The sequence below is a fragment of the Rhineura floridana genome, chromosome 2, assembly GCF_030035675.1.
Source record: "Rhineura floridana isolate rRhiFlo1 chromosome 2, rRhiFlo1.hap2, whole genome shotgun sequence".
Classification (NCBI taxonomy): Eukaryota; Metazoa; Chordata; class Lepidosauria; order Squamata; family Rhineuridae; genus Rhineura; species Rhineura floridana.
In genome coordinates this window covers 18,009,940-18,031,718 of record NC_084481.1, presented here as the reverse complement: position 1 = coordinate 18,031,718, position 21,779 = coordinate 18,009,940, and the positions used below count along the sequence as shown (strand labels likewise).

The 21,779-nt window shown below is 42.6% G+C and overlaps 1 protein-coding gene across 4 annotated transcripts in view; it reads left to right on the top strand.

Annotated features, from left to right (window-relative positions):
- The window catches only part of NBEAL1 (neurobeachin like 1), a 158,357-nt gene extending 137,346 nt beyond the window's left edge, over positions 1-21,011 (top strand). For all 4 annotated transcript variants that reach the window (XM_061607938.1, XM_061607940.1, XM_061607937.1 and 1 more), the window contains 7 exons: positions 5,458-5,630; positions 6,776-6,870; positions 8,873-8,989; positions 10,060-10,221; positions 11,567-11,715; positions 15,648-15,783; positions 17,874-21,011. In XM_061607938.1, coding sequence (XP_061463922.1) covers positions 5,458-5,630; positions 6,776-6,870; positions 8,873-8,989; positions 10,060-10,221; positions 11,567-11,715; positions 15,648-15,783; positions 17,874-17,975 — 934 coding nt within the window. In that variant the 3' untranslated portion in view covers positions 17,976-21,011. The remainder of the gene's footprint in view (positions 1-5,457; positions 5,631-6,775; positions 6,871-8,872; positions 8,990-10,059; positions 10,222-11,566; positions 11,716-15,647; positions 15,784-17,873) is intronic.
- The last annotated feature ends 768 nt before the right edge of the window (positions 21,012-21,779 follow it).

Below are 21,779 nucleotides of genomic sequence, written 5' to 3'. Positions count from 1 at the left end.
GTAGGTGGGGAAATGAGACCTGGTGGAGAGTGGAAGAATGAGTGGTGTTTTGCTGCTGAGGCCAACGACCGAGCAGGGAAGTAGGAGGGTGGGTGGGGAGGTGAGACCAAGCAGAGAGCCAGAGAACAAGTGGTGCTTGGCTGCTGCCACCAGGGTCAATAACCGAGGGAGGGAGGGAGGGAGGGAGGGAGGAGGGTAAGCAAACCAGGAGACGAGAGCAGAAAGAGAGAGGGAGAATGAGTGGTGGATGGCGGCCTGGAGGAGCTGCAGAGCGACAGGCCAGGCAGCCTTCCTGTGTGGCTTGCCTGGGATGGGGGATGTGCCTTGGTGACCTGTGGGAGGGGGGTTGGCACGCAAAGTGTGCAGAGGCCGAGATTGGCATAATTTTGGTGGGTTGGAGCCCACTTTGTTGGATTCTGGAAATATCCTTGGTTAGAAACAACACACATGTAAGTACAGAGGGGAAATGTCCATAGATGTGAACATGTTTTAATCTCTATAACCATGTATGTATGTATATATATATGTGTGTGTGTGTGTTTCCAACTGAAGATTACACTGGCAAAGGGAGACACTAATCCATTAAAACTTATGCCACAGTTCATCTGCTCACCTTTTTTTACCTGCCACAATAGTCTTGGTTGCAACAGGCTAACATGGCTATGGTTTTCTGTGGTGGTGTTTAGATATTTTAAGAACTCAGATTCCACATGAATGTTTATCACTGGATGACTGTTGGAGGCAGATTATGGAGCTTTATCATTAATCAGAGTGTCATCTGATTAAAAAAAGCTTAATCAATTAATAGTCAGTTTATTAATCAAACTACAGTTTCTTGGTTCAGATGTTGCAGAAAACTGTGTCTTACGAAATCAGCAAAACTTTGCTGAAGCCATATGCTTGAAGGGAGAGGTGAGAACGGATTGCATGGGCTCACAACTCCTTCTTGGTCCAATAAACTGTGGTTTATTGGACAGAGGTTTTATCTGTAAGAATTTTTTTATGCTGCTGTACAGGTACATTTCCAGGGCAATTGTGTTACATCTGAACTGAGCCTTTAAAAGCTTGTGTAATGTAATAAGAACAGGGATGATAAAATTTCAGAGTTCAGCTGTGAAACTCACCAGGTTCAAATATTTTTGTAAAGCGCCCAGAGAGCTTTGGCTATGGGGCAGTATATAAATGTAATTAATTAATTAATTAATTAATTAAACAAACAAATAAATAAATTTGAGTAGTGAGACATAATGCCAAGCTATGTGAATGAGCAATATGAGAAGCCTTGGGATCACACTGTCTGTTCTCCCCATTCCCCCAATCATGGTTTCCCAGTTTGGCTGAACCAACAAACTATGCCCTGTTCTGCATAGCCACCTTTATCTTAGTCATTTTGACACACCCTGCCACCAGCCATACTAACAGGACGTTAGCTAGTATGAAATTAATAATGCTGGCCCACCTTGCAGAGATTTCTGAGACAATGTGTGCAACAGCTGCAGCACTAGGGGACTGGAGAAGACCTGCCCTGGGAGTGAGTACCTGAACATCTGGGTGCTTGCTTGCTTGCTTCTCTGGGTTGCTGTCTCTTGAGACAGCTGAAGTCCCTGGTAAGTGCTGCAAGGACTGGGACCCCCTGCCTGACCCTGACTCCAGAGAGAGGCTGCAGTCAATCTTGCACCCTCTTGCATCAGCTCCTGGCTGGGTCAGGGGCACTGAAGGGGAGCCCCTTAAGGAGCCCTGAGGGTGAGGATGCTACCCCCTTTTATTTTTTAAACTAATCTAGCGGAGATTGGTAGTGGGGAGGGTGTATGGTGCATATTAGTTTCTGTGCAGGGTGAGAGGCTGTGCAGTGAACTGAACAATAGGAGAAAGTCACCAGAAGCTGTGAGAGTGTGCAACAGAAAACTGGCCCTCCCTGGGTGTGAGACAGGAGGGGAGTAGATGTGCCCTATGTGAAAGATATTGAGTGGGTCTAACTGTTCCCAATTCTCTCAGAAGTGTACTGGGATAACTGGTTCAGATAGGTTTTGTTGGTGGGCTTTTGTTGGGTCCATATCAGGTGTTTAGGAGGAGTCTTAGTGAGGAGGAACATGGGTGATGCCACCCCAATTTCAGTGATCATGGGTAGAGGGAGGTATAGCCATGGGGAGGTGGTAAACCATCATAGAAGAAAAGGACAAGGTTATCTACATGTTGTTCCTCGCTCCCACTCCTGTCATGGATGGGTTCCTCATTACTAATCTACTGTGCACATTGGCCTGTGTGTGCTGTTGTTTAATGCCAGATCGGTACACAATAAGACCACACTCATCCATGATTTGATCATGGATGAAGGTGCCGGTTTGGTGTGCATTACTGAGACTTGGGTGGGTGAGCTGGGAGGAGTTGATCTGACCCAGCTTTAACCATTTGGATACTCTGTTGAACACCAGCACAGGCTGTAGGGACGGCGGGGAGGAGTTGCTGTGGTCTACAGAACTTCCATCTCTGTCACCACAAAACCACTCTTTCTTGGAGCTGGCTGTGAGGGACTGCACCTGATATCAGGCCAAGGAGACAGTAAACTAGGGCTGCTGCTGGTGTACTGTCCACCCTGCTGCCCGGCAGCTTCTCTGACTGAGCTGGCGAAGGCTGTCTTGGCTGTGGTTTTGGAGGAGCTCAGAATGATAGTCCTGGGTGATTTCAATGTCCATGCTGAGGCTGTCTCTAGTGTTCTGGCTCGGGACTTCATGGCCTCCATGATGACCATGGGGCTGTCTCAAGTTGTCACTGGACCGACACATAGGGCAGGGCACACTCTCAATTTGATTTTTGTTCCAGATGGAGGAAGGGGTGTTCTGGTGATGGAGAAGGTGGATGTGACCCCATTGTCATGGTCAGACCACTTCCTGGTGAAGTTTAGACGTATGGCTCCAATCCCTCCCTGCAGGGGTGGTGGACAGATTAAGATGGTCCGCCCCTGGAGCCTAATGGAATCCACAGGATTCCTGAATGCCCTGGAGGAGTTCCCAGTAGATAGAGCTTGTGACCCTGTTGAAGCCCTTGTCTCCGTGGAATAGCGAGGCACGTTGGGCTTTTGACGAGGTTGCCCCTGAGCACCCTCCCCGGCATTGTAGAGCAATGAAACAGGCTGAATGACAGCTAGAGTGCAAGTGGCGAAAGATGTGCTGTGAGGCTGATCGGGCACAAGTAAAACATCATAACCGTGCCTACTGTGCGGCAGTGAAGGCAGTGAAAAAGGCCCACTTCTCTGCCACCATCGCATCCTCAAGTAGCTGTCCGGTGGAGCTTTTCTATATTGTCAGGGGTCTGTTGACATCAACTCCAGGAAATGTAGTTTTAGACCTTTCGGAAGCCCACTGTGAATTGTTTGCAAGGCACTTTGAAGGTAAAGTTGACTGCCTCCGTAGCAATCTTGATGCCCAATCCACATCTATTGTGGTCCTCAGTGAGGTGTCCAGTGCAACGTCTGCTGCAACTTCTTTGTAATGGTTTCAGTTGATGCAGCCCGATGATGTGGCCAAGGTGCTTGCAACGATGTGGCCAGCAACGTGTCTTCTCGATCCATGCCCTCCTTGGCTTATTACAGCTTGCCGAGGGGGTTTGACTGAGTGGATCCAGGGTGTGGTCAATGCATCATTGCAGGAGGGAGTGATTCCAGCCACACTGAAAGAGGCGGTGATCCGACCACTCCTGAAAAAGCCCACCCTGGACCCATTGGTTTGCAACAAATACCGCCCAGTCGCAAATACCCCCTTTTTAGGGAAGGTGATTGAGAGGGTTGTGGCGCAGCAATTGGTTATGGGACTGAATTGGCCTTGATCGCCCTGATGGATTACCTTTATCCGGTGAAGGACAGGGGGAGTGACACCCTGTTATTCTTACTTGATCTCTCAGCAGCTTTTGCTACCATTGACCATGGTATCCTTCTGGGCTGACTTGGTGAGATGGGTATTGGAGGCACTGTTTTACAGTGGTTCCGATCCTATCTACAAGGTCGTTTTCAGAGAATAGCATTGGGTGATTGTCTTTCGGCCCCCTGGAAGTTGTGCTGTGGGGTGCTGCAGGATACCATCCCCCATGCTGTTTAACATCTATATGAAGCCCTTGGAGCAGTCATCAGGAGATTTGGGGCAAGGTGTCAGCAGTACGCTGATGATACCCAGCTCTGTTTCTCTGTAACTCTGAATTGGAAGAGGCCGTGCAAGCCCTGGACCACTGCCTAGACTCAGTGGTGGGCTGGATGAGGGCCAGTAAACTGAGTCTGAATTCTAGAAAGACGCTGTGGGTTGGTGGTTCCCGAGTTTGGATAATTGGTCAGTTGCCTGCTTTGGTTGGGGTCATACTCTCTCTGAAAGAGCAGGTCCATAGTCTGGGGGTGCTTCTGGATCCATCTTTGTCGCTAGAGGCCCAGGTGACCTCCATGGCTAGGAGTCCCTTACCAGCTTCAGCTGGTGAGACAGCTGTGGCCGTTTCTGGACCGGGATAGCCTGACTACTGTTGTCCATGCACTGGTAACCTCCAGGCTGGATTACTGTAATGCACTCTATGTGGGGCTGCCCTTGAGTTTGGTCTGGAAGCTGCAGCCAGTGCAAAATGCAGCGGCAAGACTTCACACTGGGGCAGGATATCACCAGCATGTCACCCTGCTGCTGAAAGAATTGCACTGGCTACGTATTAGCTACTGGGCTAAGTTCAAGGTTTTAGTTTTGGTGTACAAAGCCCTGTACAGCTTGGGACCAGGATACCTGAAAGACCATCTTGTCCCTTATATACCCAGTTGATCACTGCACTCTGCAGGTGAGGGCCTCCTGCAGATACCATCTTATCAGGAGGTCTGTTCTGCACAACATAGGAAACAGACCTTTAGTATAGTGGCACCTACCCTTTGGAACTCCCTCCCTTAAATATTAGACAGGCGCCATCTCTGTTATCTTTGTGGCTGCTGCTGAAAACCTTCCTCTTTCAACAAGCCTTTTAAGTAGAGATTTATCCCAATCTGCTTCTGTGGTGGAATTGGTTTTTAATATGTTTTTAAACCTTTTTTTTAAAGATGTTTTTAAAGTTTTTAAAAAAATGTTTTTAAATATGTTTTGTTTTAGTATGTTTTTAAGGATATCTTGTTTTAATATAGTTTAAAGTCTGTGTTTATGATGTTTTAAAGTGTTTTTAGTGCTTTTGTTTGCTATCCTGGGCTTCTACTGGGGGGAAGGGCAGGAAATCTAATAAATAAATGAGTGAGTGAGTGTTTGGAAGATTTTGATAAAAGCATTAATACTAATTACTTGTCTTTTACACAGTTTTATTTTACTTTGTGTGTCTGGATAGATGACTTTAGTGAACTCCATTTTCATTTATTCTGGACTTCTGTTGTTTGGCCTGAGCATTGTAGGTAGCAGAAACTATACCTTTGAATAAATGGGCAATGCAGACCTTAATGTAAGCAATTGTTTGCAGAACACAACGAAGTGTAAACGGCCCTTTTGCACCAGGACTGGAGATTACACCCAAGTTGTTTGTAGTGTCTCATGATGCAAAACTGCTTTTTAGTGGAGGGCATTGGGACAATAGCATCAGAGTGACATCGCTTACAAAGGGAAAATTGATGGCACAGCATATTAGGCACATGGGTAAGTCATTTTTGATAGAATATATATATATGGATGCTTAATTAATTAGCAAGAATCATGCACAAACTAAAAATGCAAAAGGCAGTCCTTGTTGCAGAGAATTAGAGCTACCACTGCAGTTTGGGTGCAATAGTAGTTCTGCCTTCCAAGCTGCCCCTGCTGGATGACTCAGAGGACAGATAACCCAGCAATGCATTGTGTGGGGTCTCTCTCTCTCTCTCTCTCTCTCTCTCTCTCTCTCTCTCTGTCTCCAAAGGTTGGAAGTCCCATTGTGTTGGCAAACTGTAAAGCACAAAGGAAGTTGTATGATAGCTTGTCCTGGTTTCTAATTGTTACTGGCCAGCCAAAGATAATAAAACTGCAAGTGGATTAGTAATGAAGTATTTTTGATCATGCCTGTTCAGTGCTGTCATGTAAAACTGTATTGTCACTAAACAGAAAGCAAAACCCATGCTGGATGGATGGAAAGGCCATCTAGCTCAGCACTCTGCTTCCCAAAGGGCCAGTCAGCTGCCCAAAGGGGAAGCTCCATAGCTCAGTGGTAGAGCATCTGCCCTGCATGCACAAGATCCCAGGTTCAGTCCTCAGCATCTCCAGTTAGGGCTAGGAGAGACCCTGGTCTGGAAACCTGGAGAGCCGCTGCCAGTCAGTATAGATGATACTGAGCTAGATGAACCAATGGTCTGACTCAGTATAAGGAAGCATCCTAAGTTCCCTATGTAAGTCTGTAAGCATGAAGACAACAGACTTCCCCTGTTTGTTAGTATTCACAGGTATACTGCCTCTGATGTCACACCTAGACATAATTCCCCATTACTAACGTTAAGTTCAATCAGTTCTGGATCTGTCCTTCTGTGTGAAACCCGTAGAAATGAATGGGAGTTTTTCAAGAGCATAATTGTTTTCTTTAACAACTCTTACTAATTTAAATGGGCCTCACACATGATTAAATTGCTGTATGCTAATTGCAGTGCTTTTTAATTTGGTGTCAACTTCATAATACTGATTTGTTTTGCAAGTTAGAACTGTGCTTCTCTTCTGTAAAAGTTGGCACACAGCAGTGTCTTAAAATTAAATTTTTTAAAACTTGGTAATGTATCCTGGTTACCTCGGCTAACTGCTTTCTTTTTCTATCACACTTACAGATATTGTGACATGCTTAGCTATGGATTTCTGCGGGATCCATTTAATGTCAGGCTCAAAGGACACCACCTGTATGATATGGCAAATTGTTCAGCAGGTATGCTTGCTTCGGCAGGCTTTTGAAAGCCACCTGCAGTGAACTGGAAAGCTTGTTGTTGTTGTTGCATTAAGCAACAAGGAATGGAGAAATGTTGAAAAGTGACCTTGAAATGTGATAGTCTAAGAGCCAATCCATACTTTATGTGTTTGCTGAATTATGGGGAAATGTGTACAGTGTGAAGGGGATATGCAATTGATGTGTGCCAGCAAGCTGTTAGGATTACACTTTGTGCATCTGATAAAGTAGGCGCTAGTGCATGAAAGCTTATGTTAAGGTGCCAGAACACTTTGGATTGGCTGTAACTCCCTGGAGCATTCTGCTGAACATTCGAAAGTGCTCATCTTTTGTTTGCACTTTTGGTGCTTTCTGCAGGGAACAAGTAATGTAAATGTGACAAAAATTAAGTCTGATGCATCCCTTAAGGAAGATTATTCATATTTTCTTCATGAATATTTACTTATTTTATTCAAGATTCCTATAGCCCCTTCTTCCTCCAGTCTGGAACTCAGGGAAGTTAAGAACCAATAGATAAATAATTATACAACCCCCCCCCCATTTAAATCACAAAGTCATAACAGCAGCAAATAATATCAGTAAAACCATACCTAAAAATTGTTTCCTCCATTATACAAAATGCCAGGCTGGTGTAAAAGTATCTACAGCCTCCTAAAAAACAACAACAGCATCCCTTGCCTCCTCCCCTGTATCTCCCACTGTCCAGACACATATCATCTCAGGCAAACAGCCAAATCTCCCAAGCACAGTACTTAATTAATTGTGTATACACACCACATACAATTCCCTCTAAAACTCATCCCAAGATTGGTTGTTGACAATCATCTTCTCCTTCTGTGAGGTAATTATGACAGATTGTTGATTAGTGAAATGTCTTCCTCAGGGTGAATTAGAGCAATAGTAATCTCCCCCTGCCTTTGTCAGAGTATGGTGGCATCTTCAGTAGGCCAACTGCTGGATTTCATTTTATTTTTTAAAACCACCTTTTCATAGAGAAAATGGTTGGGTGATTCATCTGTTCTGAGGGCAAAATTGCATTTTTTCTTGGCTGATGCTACTTCCCAATCCTGCATTTGTTGAGATAACGTGGGGCCAAGCCTAACATAATATTTTCTAAAATACAGATAGCAGTTGCTTGTGGGCGAGGGGGTTGATAATATCAGGATTGCAGCTGGCAAGGAGAGGAAGTTTTAACCCTTTCCTTTCATGTTGCAGGGTAACATGTTGAACATCATGGCTAGTTTGACCCATAATGTGGGTTCTTCAGGGTTCCTATCCCCACCAGTTCTGCACTATAGATCAGGAGTGGGAAACCTGTGGCCCTCCAGATGTTGCTGAACTACATCTCTCATCAGCCCCAGCAAGCATGGCAAGTGGCAAGGGATGATGGGAGTTGTACTTCAGCAGCATCTGGAGGGCCAAAGGCTCCCCACACCTGCTATAGGGAGTATCTCCCCCCTCCCCCATTAAAACCATTTTGGTTCCCACTGGGCTTGCCTAATTTCAGAGTTCAGCTTGGGGAGGGAGAATTTTTATTTAAAAAAAACAACAGCTGCTGCTGGAAGGAGAGGCTCTGCAGAGGAGAATTAAGCACATACAGCTCTGTGCTTAGTCAGATCTGAAATTTATATCTTGCTCCTTTCCTTCAAGTAAAACACTTGCCATGGCATTTGGGTGTGTTTAGTGTTTTATCTTGGTTTTAGTGGGTCTGTGGCTGTATATTAAAATTGGACTTGACTTGTATTTTGTGAGTGTACCCGCAGTATGCTTATTTAGCACAACTGTTCACCTAAATTGTATGTTGCAATAATTTTCTGTACACAATTAATTTTGTGAGAAAATTCCTTCATTGTGCCTTCAGAAAAACAAAACTGAAAGGAATTGCTAATTTAGGAAGGATTTGTTTGACCAGAAGGAATTGCATTCATGTTTTGAAAGTGCCCTCTGTGTGCTTAAAATGATTTTTTAAATATTATAATATCAGGGAGGAGTGCCTATAAGCCTGGCCCCTAAACCTTTGCAGATTCTATATGGACATACGAATGAGGTATCTTGTGTTGGCATCAGTACAGAACTGGACATGGCTGTCTCAGGGGCCAGGGTGAGTTGGCATATTGTTTCTTCAGATACGTTCAAAGCAAATAAGGTTGCCACCCCGATTTACTTCTCAAATAGTCCTTTTAAATCACAGGTGACTTCAGTGATGTGATTCATTGTTGCCCATCCATTTATGTTCATGAATTTTGCTTTTAGGCTGCACAGCTGTGCACACCTACCTGGGAATAAGTCCTACTGAACACAGCAAGATTTATGTCCAAGTAAATATGTATAGGATTTAAACACTTAGATATTCAAAATGTGTCATTCTTGGAATTGGATCATAGATTAAAAAATGTCTTCTGTTTTTATATTTGTTTATGAAATGATTACTCCTCTTGTCTTCTAAAGGGTGAGGGAAAGGAAACCCATTGTCTCCAACAAAATACAATGTGCACATGCAATAAATTGGGGAAAACTTATATCATTAGAAGAACAGGACTAAACCTGACAAATAATAACCTGATCAATAAAATGATATTGTGCAATGATATCATAACAATATTGTGTGGCAGCACCTATGCTTTGGAACTCCTTGCCTATTGACATCAGGCAGGTGCCTTCACTGTATTCTTTTAGGCGCCTTCTTAAAATATTTCTGTTTAGGCAAACCTATCCAGACTTGTAGATGCTGACATGTTTTAATCTCTTTTTAGTTTACTGTTGGCTTTAATCATTTTTAAAAAGTTTTTAATTCCATGTTTTTAACCGGTTTTATTCATAATTTTAATATTTTTTGTAAACTGCTTAGAGGTTTTTCACAATCAAGCGGTATATACATTTTGGCTCTCTTAGCAAAGGAATTTCACAATTTGAAGACTGCAGCTGAGGTTGCCCCACTCCGTTCCACTAGATCAGACCTCTCCTGTGTATCTTTTTTGTTTTGCTCTGTGCTTAACGAAGCAGCTCTCATCCCTGGGATACTCCTGGTTTTGTTTAAAAACACTGCTGCCCAAGCTACTGCCTCTTAAATGCTTCACATGATTCTGTATATGCCCAACAAATATACGTGAATGAAATATCTTTGAACCCTTTTTTGGAGTGTGTGACTTTTTCTTTCTCTCATTTTGATAGGATGGCACTGTAATTGTCCACACAATTCGGAAAGGTCAGTACATGAGGACTCTGAGGCCACCCTGTGAGAGTTCTCTGTTGCTCACTGTTCCAAATCTTGCTGTGTCCTGGGAAGGACACACAGTCGTCCATACAAGTGTAGAAGGAAAGACAACTCTCAAGGTATTGGGACAGCCAAACTTAGAGTGCTAGAAGCATGTGTCCTGGTTTGGTTTGGTTTGGTTTCCAGGGTGGGGCGGAGGATTGGGGAGACAACAGTACTGCTTATGACAGTTAGGCACTCTTGGGCCTTTTCCTCTCAGCTTGCCCCCTCTCCTTTACCCTCTCCTTCTTTCATGGGCTCAGATGCACCAACCTCCCCACCCCCTCCCCTGCTCTGTGGCACACTTAGCGCAAACTGGGGTTTATTTCTTTTATATGAGCTGGAGCCCAACAACATCTGAAGAGCCACAGCTTAGCCACTTCTAACTAGCATTCTACTCATTATCTGGCTGCTTCTAAAAGAGAGGTGAAACAGTCATGTAAATCAGACATGCTTATATATGCATCCAGTCACATAATGGATGCCTTCAGATGTCACAATAAGCTATGGTTTATTGTGATGGGAATGAGCCTAACCCAGATGCATGCATTCCCCTACTTTCCTTGTGTCCTCCAATGCTGCCACAAGGAGATCTAAAACTGATACAAAAGCTTTTAATTAACTGCAGTTTATTATGTTGTCTGAACCCCAATTAAGGTTAACCTTGGTTAAATGTAACTATCGTTTAATTAAAACAAGTCAACTTCAGACTATGGGTTATAAAGATTACTTGTTTCAAGAAACAGTAAATGGACTGCCTTCAAGTTGATCCTGACTTATGGCGACCCTATGGAACAGGGTTTTCATGGTAAGCAGTATTCAGAGGTGGTTTACCATTGCCTTCCTCTGAGGCTGAGAGGCAGTGACTGGCCCAAGGTCACCCAGTGAGCTTCATGGCTGTGTGGGGATTCGAACCCTGGTCTCCCAGTGTGTAGTCCAACACTTTAATCACTAAACACACTAAACTGTGGTTAATCTAATACTGAAGCAGAAGCTTCCCAACTCTTCCTCATGGCTGCTTCAGAGGAGGAAAGGAGAAGTGGAGAGCACATGAGCCCAGGAAGATGCAAAACTTATTTCCATAAATGATAAATCATGGTTTAGTGTAATGTCTGAAACAAATACCTTATGCAGGTCATGGGGAGAGCATGTGTGATAATAAGCGTCATTCCTAAATAACTGTGTATAGTGTCTACATGCCTGGGGCTTCTGTGAGTTCTTTTGTACACTGTTGACAACAAACACAATTTTAAATTGCCTCAGGCTAGTAAGTGGGTGTGCTTCCCTTCCCCCCCCTCTCTCTCTCTCCCTCTCTCTCTCTCTTTCCCTCCCTCCCTCTCTCTCTCTCTTTCCCTCCCCCTGCTCTTTACCAATGTCTTAATCATCCAATCTTCTATAATCAGTTTTTGTTTTTCATCTGCACAGGATAAGAATGCGCTGCATCTCTATTCTGTGAATGGAAAGTATTTGGGCTCTGAGAGCCTGAAAGAGGAAGTGTCGGATCTTTGTGTGTCTGGAGAATATATTGTAATGGGGAGCCTACAGGGATTTCTATCTGTAAGAGATCTCTACAGGTAATGAAGGCATTTGGTGGGAGAAGTTCTCTTCAAGAGAAGTGTAATCATAAGAGCTTCAGTGGCTTTGGGTGTGTGATTATTCAGCAATCATTCGTTATTGATTTAAAAGGTTAATTGTGAACCAGCAGCTGTTCTTTACACAGAAAGAATCCTAACACTCAGGTCCACTGAAACAAGTTAAGAATTGTTCTGACTATGCACTGGCTCTTCTTACTGGTTTGAGCTCTCTTGTGACTTCTTTAACTGCTCCTCATGCTTGGAATACATTGGGATCCAACCAATTAGATTCCTAACGGTCCTTAAGAAATCCCTTAAAATATATTAGTTTTAGGTAACAAGAGTCCTGACTTGTATTTTACTGAAGGTCTCCCATTTCTTTGCTTTCCTATCCTGTTTTTATTTATAAGCTTTTGGACATGGTCTTACGTACAGTGCCTGGTTACTTTAGGTCATGGGGATGGAGAACGTCTTGAGGCCAAGGGCCGCATTCCCTTGAAAACAACCTTCTGAGAGCCTCATGCCAGTGGTGGGTGGGGCCAGAGGCAAATGTTGGTGACGCATCTGATATGACTCAAAACTTGTCCATAGTAGGCCTCATTCCAGCTATACAGAAGTCAGAGGTTTCTATCTCTCTCTCCCCCACGGCCTGGCCATGTCTGTCTAGATAAACAAGAGGCATTATCACAGTTCAAGGGCATGTTCCATCTACGCAAAAGCACTAGAGAAGAGTACAGAGAAGGGCCAGTGAGGGGGCATGGCCTGGGGAGATTCCCAAAGACTAGATAAAGAGGCCTAGAGGACAGCATTGAGCCCATCGGCTGAAGGTTCCCCACCCTTGTTTTAAGTGCTTAACTTGATGATAATGATGGCGATAGAAATATCCCACCTTGCAAAATACAAAATCTTTCCAAGGTGGCTTACAAGTAACATTTACAAACCCTCAGTGAGCCACATCAACATTTAAGAAGTCATCAGGATCCTTCCCACACTTAATCAATGTTTATTGTTTATTCTGCATTGCCAGGGGTCAAACTGCTCTGACTCCAACCCCTTTTCAAATTCTTCCACTCAGGAATTTGAGCCACATACCCTCACCTCATTAACTGTAGTAACAACTGGGAAGAACCAGCCAGGCATATAAATTTAGGACAACCTAGTGAGGAAGCCCATTCCACGAGCTACAGGGAGCCCCAGCCAACAAAGTGTCCCTGCCCCAGCGACAAAGCATCAAGGCGAATTTAGCAGCAGGATGAGGAGGCCAGGACATTCCACTCTACCCATCTGTTCCTTGATCTGAACAAAACCTAAACTTTCAATAAAGTAACTCAATAAACAACAAAAACAATTATGCAGGTTGAAAGACAGCAGGGGTGTGGGGTTTTTTCCAGTGGTTTGCACTGTCTGTCACATGTACAGCTGTCTGCCCATTGGACAGAAGCCATGGATGTGCACTCGGTGCAATGAGCTCCTGGCTATCCGAGAACAAGTTTGTTTCTTTGAGGCCAAGGTGGCTGACCTGGAAAAGGTGAGAGAGACAGGTTGGTGGATGAGGCCTTTGGGGACTTCAGAGCTGTGTCCAACTCCCAGGATGATAGAGGGCCTTGGGGAAGAAGAGCTTCTATCTGAGGAAGAAGGAAATGATCCCTTAGAAGGGACCCATTCCTTGGGGAACAAGCAGATATCCTCTTGTGCCGAGGATCCTTCTCCGGGAGGGTGGAAGAATCCTGGTAGTGGGTGACTCAGTCATTAGGAACATAGATAGTGGGATGTGTGATGGGTGTGCAGACCACAGGGTGAATTGTCCGCCTGGTGCGAAAGTTACAGATGTTGCCTATCATCTAGAAGCCTGGTAGATAGCGCTGGGGAGGAGTCAGTGGTTGTGGTGCATGTTGGCACCAATGACATGGGGAAATATAGCCATGAGGTCCTGGAAGCAAAATTTAGGGTTCAAATCCCCACACAGCCATGAAGCTCACTGGGTGACCTTAGGGTTGCCATAAGTCGGAATCGACTTGAAGGCAATCCAGGTAGATGCTGAAAGCCAGGATCTCCAAGGTAGCTGAAATGCTACTGGTTCCATATGCAGTGCCAGTGAGACAGGTGCAGCTGTGTTGTCTCATTGTGTGGATGAGATGAAGGTGTCAGGGGGAGGGGTTTGTATTTGTTAGGCACTGGAGAACATTTTGGGACAAGACAAGCCTGTACAGAGGGACGGGCTCAACTTGAACTGGGATGGAACCAGACTGCTGGCATTTAAAATAAAAAAGGTGGCAGAACAGCTTTTAAGCTGGTTGAGAGGAAAAAGCTGACAGGAGCTGAGGAAGGTCAGGTTTGGAACAAATCTCCCTCCACCCAGGGCTATAAAATGATGAAAATCTAAATGGGGTAGTCCAGAACTAGGCATTGTAAGGGCAGTGGCATAGGATAACAATCCAGAGAGGTCAAAGTACCACAGGCAAAACAAAAGTGTCAAAGAGACTTGAAGAGAGACACTGTATATCAGTGTTTATACACTAATACTAGAAGCCTTTGAGCCAAAATGGGAGAAGTGGGGTGCTTGGTCTTAAAGGACAGCATTGACATAATGAGCATAACAGAAACTTTGAGGAATGGAGAAAGCTAGTGGGACACATTTATCTCTGGATATTTACCCAAATCAGAAGAACACGGAATGATGTATTGGAGGTGGTGTCACTCTATATGTGAAATAGGACATTGAATCCAGCAAGCCAGAAACCCCCAAAGAGACAGACTCCTCCAAAGAATCATTGTGGGTGGTGATACCTGGCCCCAAGGGTAATTTAGTACTGTGGGTGTTTTATTGTCCCCTGATCAAAATGCTTAGGGAGATCTTGAAATGAAAAATGAAATCAAGGGAACATCCTGCTGGGAGGAAGTGTGGCATATAAATCTAACAATAATAATAACAACACCAACAACAACAATAATTCAAACTAGGATGTTGTAGTAATGGATGACTTCAACTACCCTCATATAGACTGACTCCGTATGTGTTCCAGTTATGACAAAGAGGCAATATTTCTAGATACCCTAAATGGCTTTGCCCTAGAACAGTTGACTATGGAACCAACCGGAGGAGTGGTGCCCCTGGACTTAATCTAAAATGGCGCCCACGACCTATTGCAAGATGTGTTGCTGAACTGATTGGTAGCAGTGACTATAGTGGTATTAAATGAAACATACGTGTGCATGGCCAGTTGCCAAAAAAATCCAACATGGTCACATTTGATTTCAAAAGAGGAAACTTCCCCCCAAATGAGGGGAAAGCCTTTGGGCTGAAAAAGGTTGCCCCCCTCTACCTCACAATCTGCTTTGTCCCTCGCACTCTGCTGGTACCTTCCCACAGAGGCAGTTGGTGGTAGATGGCCTCATTGGGGGGAGGGGAGAATCCAGCTGAAGCAGGTCTCTGGTGCCTTCTTTGTGGTGACAAAGAAGGAGCTTAAGCAAGTTATCACAGTAAACAAATCTTTCTTTGAACACTGAGCATTCTGAAGATGCCATGTTGGAGCTGTGTCTCTTTTCTTTTTTTTAGCATTTCGATTTGTATTTTAAAATGGCATTTATGTGTTGTTTGTACATTACAGTAAATGTCACAGCTTTGGTAAATGGCGAAGTTTGCTAGTAAATCTTATGAGCTGAACGGACCCAAAATGAATTAAACAAAAAAAAGAATTCTGACATTGTATCAGTGAATGTCGCAACCAGCTGAGGAGCTAGAGGAAACGTCCATTCTTAATTCCATTATGTAGTATGCCATTTTTCATACATGGAGATTTGATGTTGGACTTCATACGATCTTAGGACTTACCAGTAGATGTCAATATTTTCCACATATTCTGACATCATAAGATATACATTCAGTGTAGTTCTAATAGTTAAAAAGAATGTCTGGTTTCCATTTATTTCAGCCTAAGCCTCAGCATCTCTCCGTTAGCAATGCGACTGCCAATTCGCTGTGTCTCTGTTACCAAAGAGTTGAGTCATATTCTGGTGGGCCTAGAAGATGGCAAGTTGATTATCGTTGGCGTTGGGAAGCCAGCAGAGGTAAAACCTACCATCAAGAACTTTATCTACCGAACTGTGGGAAGCTCACTTATTTCCGCTTTCCAGATGAGCAAGCGATCATCTTTGTGGCAGGGCAAACTTCAAAGCAAGCTTGAGCTTTCAAAGGGGAAGAAATAATTCCCAAGATGTTCATGTAGTTTATTTTTAAAGGGTCTTCTGCTAGAGAAATAAGAGCACAGGAGGGAACACATGGGGTCAAATCAGGTGTGCCTGGACTAATAATTAGATTTTACTGACTTAGGTTGAGTATGCTAACTGCTTTCTGCTGCTTGCTACATTGGGTGACTACCTGAACTGAAATTGCTTATTGCTGCCTGTCATATAACATTTAATTCTAATCACTAAGGCATTATCCCTGTTTACAAGTTATGAAATTAGGTCTCAGAACACTAAATAGACAAGAATAAACTTCTGTGGATTTTTTTTGTTTCTGCTTAACTGCATTTGGGTCTGACCTTAAAAAACATAGTTAAGCATAATCTTATCATTGCCCGTTAGAGTTAAAGGGCAAATGCTGCTATTTTGTTTGATGGTGGATATCAAGCTGTTGGATGGAAGTGCCAATTGTGCAGTGTTCATTGGGCATGCACTTTAGTCTGCTACACAAAAACAAGGTCTCACTGAACATTTTTCTTAGAACAACTGCACCAAAGCCTTTCAGTGCCGTTGGGGGCAGACATAGGCTTTGCGAACTGGTGGAAATGCTGCATTACATCTTGTTTGAGAGAACTTCTAATTTCACAGTGATGCCTAATAGGGTATTCCTAAATCAAGCAAACCTCTGCACTAACATCTTCAGAAGATACCAGGAAGTAACTGATAACAATCTCTTACTGATTCTTGAAGACCATGTAAAAAGCTTGCAGTTTTGTATCTTGTGTCACACACACAGTTTGAGCGCCTCTCAAATTTCTGAAATGTTTTACACTGATTTGTGTTTGATCCAAACTTAAAAGTGTGCCTGAACCATTGGTTTGCAAAAGTCAAAGGCAGCCAAACTGCACTAACAGTATTACTTTCTTGTATTTTATATTGATTAGATAATTACTAACATTTTTGCCAGATAGATTCTGGGTTGGATCCAGACTACCCATGGGCAGAAATCCTTCCATGGGATGCTGTGTTGGAGAAAGGGGGAGATGATTTTTGTCAGTTCCCCCTTCTGCTCTCTATACCCCACAAAAAGTTGCTCTGAAGGGTAGGGACCCTCCAGAACAGTGTGAGGGCTGCAGGAGAGATGAGCAGAAATTGCCTCCTTCACCCAGCTTCCTTCAGCAGGAGCTTCTGCTGGATCTCGCCCACTTCTGCAAACTGAAGGAGTCCATCCATTTGCAGAAGGGCAAATCTGGAATCCAACTCAACTGGTACGCTTTGAAATGCACTGGCATGATTGGGCCATATGGATGTCAGCCTAGGCTTTATTTATGTCACTATAACATTATTTAAAAGTAATTCTTGCACTAATTATTTCACTCAAGCAGTTTAAATGCATACAGATTTGGCACCATAGTGATTATTTTCTTCTGTGTTCTTGTTGCTGTTGTGCAGAATCATATTCCTTCTAAGACATCGTCAAGTGTTTTAGTTTTACCACTGAAGTGAAGCAATTTGCTTGGTGTTCCTCTGGTCTCTGCTTGTTTAGAAAGGAAGTCCAATTGTGTTCCATGAGACTTACTCCCTAGTAAAACCTTACAACTTGTTTTGTTCTTTTTATATCAGGCCTTTTTTATTTGCAGTTTTTTAAAAAAAACAAACTAAAAGACACCACCACAAACGTAGCAATCTAAAATAAATTTTCTTCAAGTTGGAAAACATTTTAATATGGCCAAAGAGCATATCTATAATACCACCTGACGATATGATCTCATAGCATCCACCTTGTTTTGCTTATTTGTCTGCCATAAAATTGTCCAATCACTGAATTGTTTCAGGAATAAATTTCCCATCATTGTGTGTGTGTTGTGTCTTGTACTGTCTGCACTTCTCCAGAATCATCGGAAGTTTTTATTTAATTTATCCCCCCTATCCACTCCTCCCTCCTTTTTGTTTTTCTGGATTACTTTAAACAGATGCGTGTGGGCCAGCTCTCTCGAAAGTTGTGGGGTTCAAGCAAGAGGATCAGCCAGATTTCATCAGGAGAGACTGAATATAACACACAAGATTCCATGTGATTTCTGCTCCTGCCTTCTCTCGGGGATTCCACAAATTTATTTAATCTTTTGATTATTTTCTAATCATCTTTCAACTTTCTCAGTTATATTGAAGCAACAGCACAATTTCCACAGGAACATATGCAGATTAGCCTATAGCATCTGTCATTTTTGTAATTGTGTTAATATGTTAGAAGTGGATGCAATAAGCTATTGTGTGTGAGATATATACATACATATGTTTGTGTGATTCACATGTGAATGCTGGCAATCATGGGAGCATTTTGTGAATATCTGAAAATGGATATCTAGAAACATTTGGGACATAAACCAGTGACTGCTGATATATACTTTTTAAGTCAGCATTCACTGATATAAACGTTTTTGAACATTTACCAGATTTGTTTGGGATTATTTGAATGTCAACATCTCCAAGCTGTTGGTATTTACTGTAACATATATATTTATAAAAGCTGTGATCCAGTAAACTTATTTAAAGACACACAAGGAACTGGGTATGCACATAGCTAGATTTCTTGCTTCTTTTTCAGTGTAATAGCTCTTGCAAACACTGAGCTAGCTTGATGTTTGAAGGTGGCCTGGGGATAGCAGGGAAGAGCCGCTGCCATGCCAAAAAGGAAGCAAAATGCCCAATTTAACATCCAGATAAGGGCATGGATAGTCTACTGAATCTTAATCAATGCCTTTAAATTACTTGTCAGATGTAAACTAACACATTTCCCTTTTTCATTTCCAAAGGCTTTTTAGTTCCAAAAATCTGAATTTGAAAATTATTCAAACGTTCTGGATTTTGGGGGGGGGGCTTTGAGCAATTTGGGTGGATAGTTTGCAATATACCATTTAGATACATCAATTTGTTTCTACAAATGATGTTAGTATTCTGTTGTCTGAGGTCTGTTCTTCCAGCAGCACAGTAATGGTGTAATTGTACCACCATTACAATGGTAATGTGTGGTACCATTTCAATGCCACACATTGGTTTGTTAATACATAAAGATGAATGTGAGGGAAGTGGGAAGCAGCATGCTGCTCTAAACCAGTTTTTGCTGCTGAAAATCAAACTTGAGCAGTAGGATCATTCTGAAAAGAAAACATATTGTTTATGCACCTGATCCAGCAATGCCAGTCCATACACAATAAGATTTTTACACCAGGATAGTATTTCTGGGTCCTGCACATGCAAGAGGTGCTTGGTGTGGAGTGCAGTGTGAGGAGATGCCATATTCCAGGATCAGGGAATGTGCATGCCATTCTTCTGCACTATAGATATGCTGCTGAACAGCAGTGTTCACCTATTGAGAGAGTGTGTGTGACTGAATCCTCTTTGCGCACTCCAAAGAGTGATCTGTGCTGTGCTAACAATGGCAATCATTTGGTAATGGGGAAAAGATCATCCTGTGCAGGCCTGTGATATACTAATGTGTCTTAACTCTGAAGATTATTTTAGACGCAGGAAAAGTAAATAGAAGAATCTAAGCACCACATACTTTTTAGCTATTTATTTTGACTGAGCGGGAGCCATATTTTGCCACATTTTTCTGCACAATGAGAACCATAGTTTTGAATGAGAGCTGAAAGATCTATTTTTTAAAAACTATTTGAGAGTGATTCTAGGTCATTCTGTGATGGATGAAGCCAAGGCCTTCATTTTAGACATGGGTATTTGCATATGAAATTTCTGGCCTCCAGGGCAAAGTCTGTTATTTTGTTAACGTATGTTGAAAGGCTTTGTTTGTGGGAAGAGTATAGTTTAAAACACGGTATTTTGTGTAACTGATCAAGAAATTATTAGTTACCGTATTCCAGTGCACTATGTACACAACTGGTGAAAGTGAGCTTATCACTTTTTTCAATCTTCTTTCCAAGTTGGAAAGTTGATGAACTGCATGAGAAATAAAAGCAAGTTTGGGATTATTCCTTAACTTTTGTGCAGAAGTCTTTTGACATTTTATAATTATTTCAGAAATAGAGGATCTGTGGCCCTTCAGATGTTGTTGGACTCCAGTTCCCATCAGCCCGTCAACAAGGCCAAAGGGCGAGGATGATGACCCTTGGAGCCCAGCAACATCTGGAGGGCCATAGAGGTTCCCCATTTCTTCTGATGTATTTATTCAAAGATTCGTTGCTCTTCTATTGTGCTCTTTGTATTATACAAACAAAACACCTTTTTATTAATCTTTGTAATCAGTGGGACCTCTGAAAAGGCACACATAAGAACTGCATATTTGATTAGAAATAATTTTGTTGCTTATTATAGGGATCAATTGGGATTTAAGGGATTAATGCAATTTTCCCACAGGGCTGAACTTGAAAATATGATTATGGATGTGAGAGCAAGTTAAATAAAAGCAGGCATTATTGTAGCAATACCAAAAATAAAATGCTTATGAATGCGAAATTGGTTTATTAGGATTTTAGAAGTGAAGGAGTTTTCTAGATTGAGACATCTTTTTTTTTAAAAAAGTGATATCATGAGATTATATGTGGCACAGTGTATGTTTGAGGGCATTACATTAGATGGTTTTCTATAACTGTATATATGAAGTGTATATATTCTGGGTTTTTTAAAAAAGAATTTTATAAAGAAATGTCTAGCTAGTAAACAAAGACAAATTTGTATGGGCTTCAGACTAGCAAACAAGTGATTGTGGGAAGTATCCATATGCTCTTTCTTAAATGAGTTTCAAAAGGCGTTCCAACAAAACTTTGAGTAGTTTCTGAACTTCTGACTTTTTGAGACAACAGTTCAGGGTAGCCAACATGGTAACTTCCAGATGTTGTTGGGACTCCAACTCCCATCAAACCAAATCCCATGGCTAATGATTGGGTGACTGTAGCCCAACAAAACCTGGAGGGCATCATGTTGGCTATCCCTGCAGTAGGTAATTAGGAATGGAAATGTCAGGTAAATGTAAATGTCTGTAGAGGGAACAAACTTCCATTTGCAGGAGAGTTGCACTCATCCCGCCTTTCCCAACCAGTGTGCCTCCAGATGTTGTTGGACCACAACTCCCATCAGCCTCAGCCAGCATTGCCAATGGTCAGGAAAGATGGGAGTTGTGGTCCAACAACATCTGGAGGCACACTGGTTGGGAAAGGCTCTAACCCCTTTCATTAACTGCAACCCATTAACTGCAACCCACAGAGTAAAAATACTGGATACAACCCAGAGTGGAAAAAAATCAAATAGTTTTTAGAAGTATGTTTTCTTGATATTATACAGAAACATATATACATAATGCTTTTCTTTTATAAAAAGTTAATGATTTGCTATCAGGGCCAGGCAAGCAGAACTTCGTAGCTCTGTTGTTTTATTGAAGGAGTGAGAAATCTGTGGCCCTCCAGATGTTGTTAAACTACAACTCCCATCAGCTCTAGCTGACATAAGTGGTCAGGGATGATGGGAGTTGGAGTCCAGCAACATCTAGAGTGCCACAGGTTTCCCCACCCCATTTTAGGATATGTCTCCAGTTCTTTCTAAACCGTAGCGAGGGGAGGGACAGGCACTGGAAGACATCAAAATGATTTTTTGTGTAAATGCTAGGAGTATTTATTTAACTTAAAAAATAAGGGGGACTTGAAATAAAGTTGCAGGAGTTTCAGGTTAGCCTAACATCTGATTGTTCCCCAATATTTGTAATGCCTTTTTGATGTATTTATCCAGGTGTCTCTCAGAAAACTGAAAATGGTTTAAAATGTCAACATTTAAATTACTGGCATAAAAAGTGACAACCAAGAGTAATGCCAGTGCGAAGTTGTTTCCAAAAATAACTTACGTTACATGATATGCTGTGTGTAGTGTTT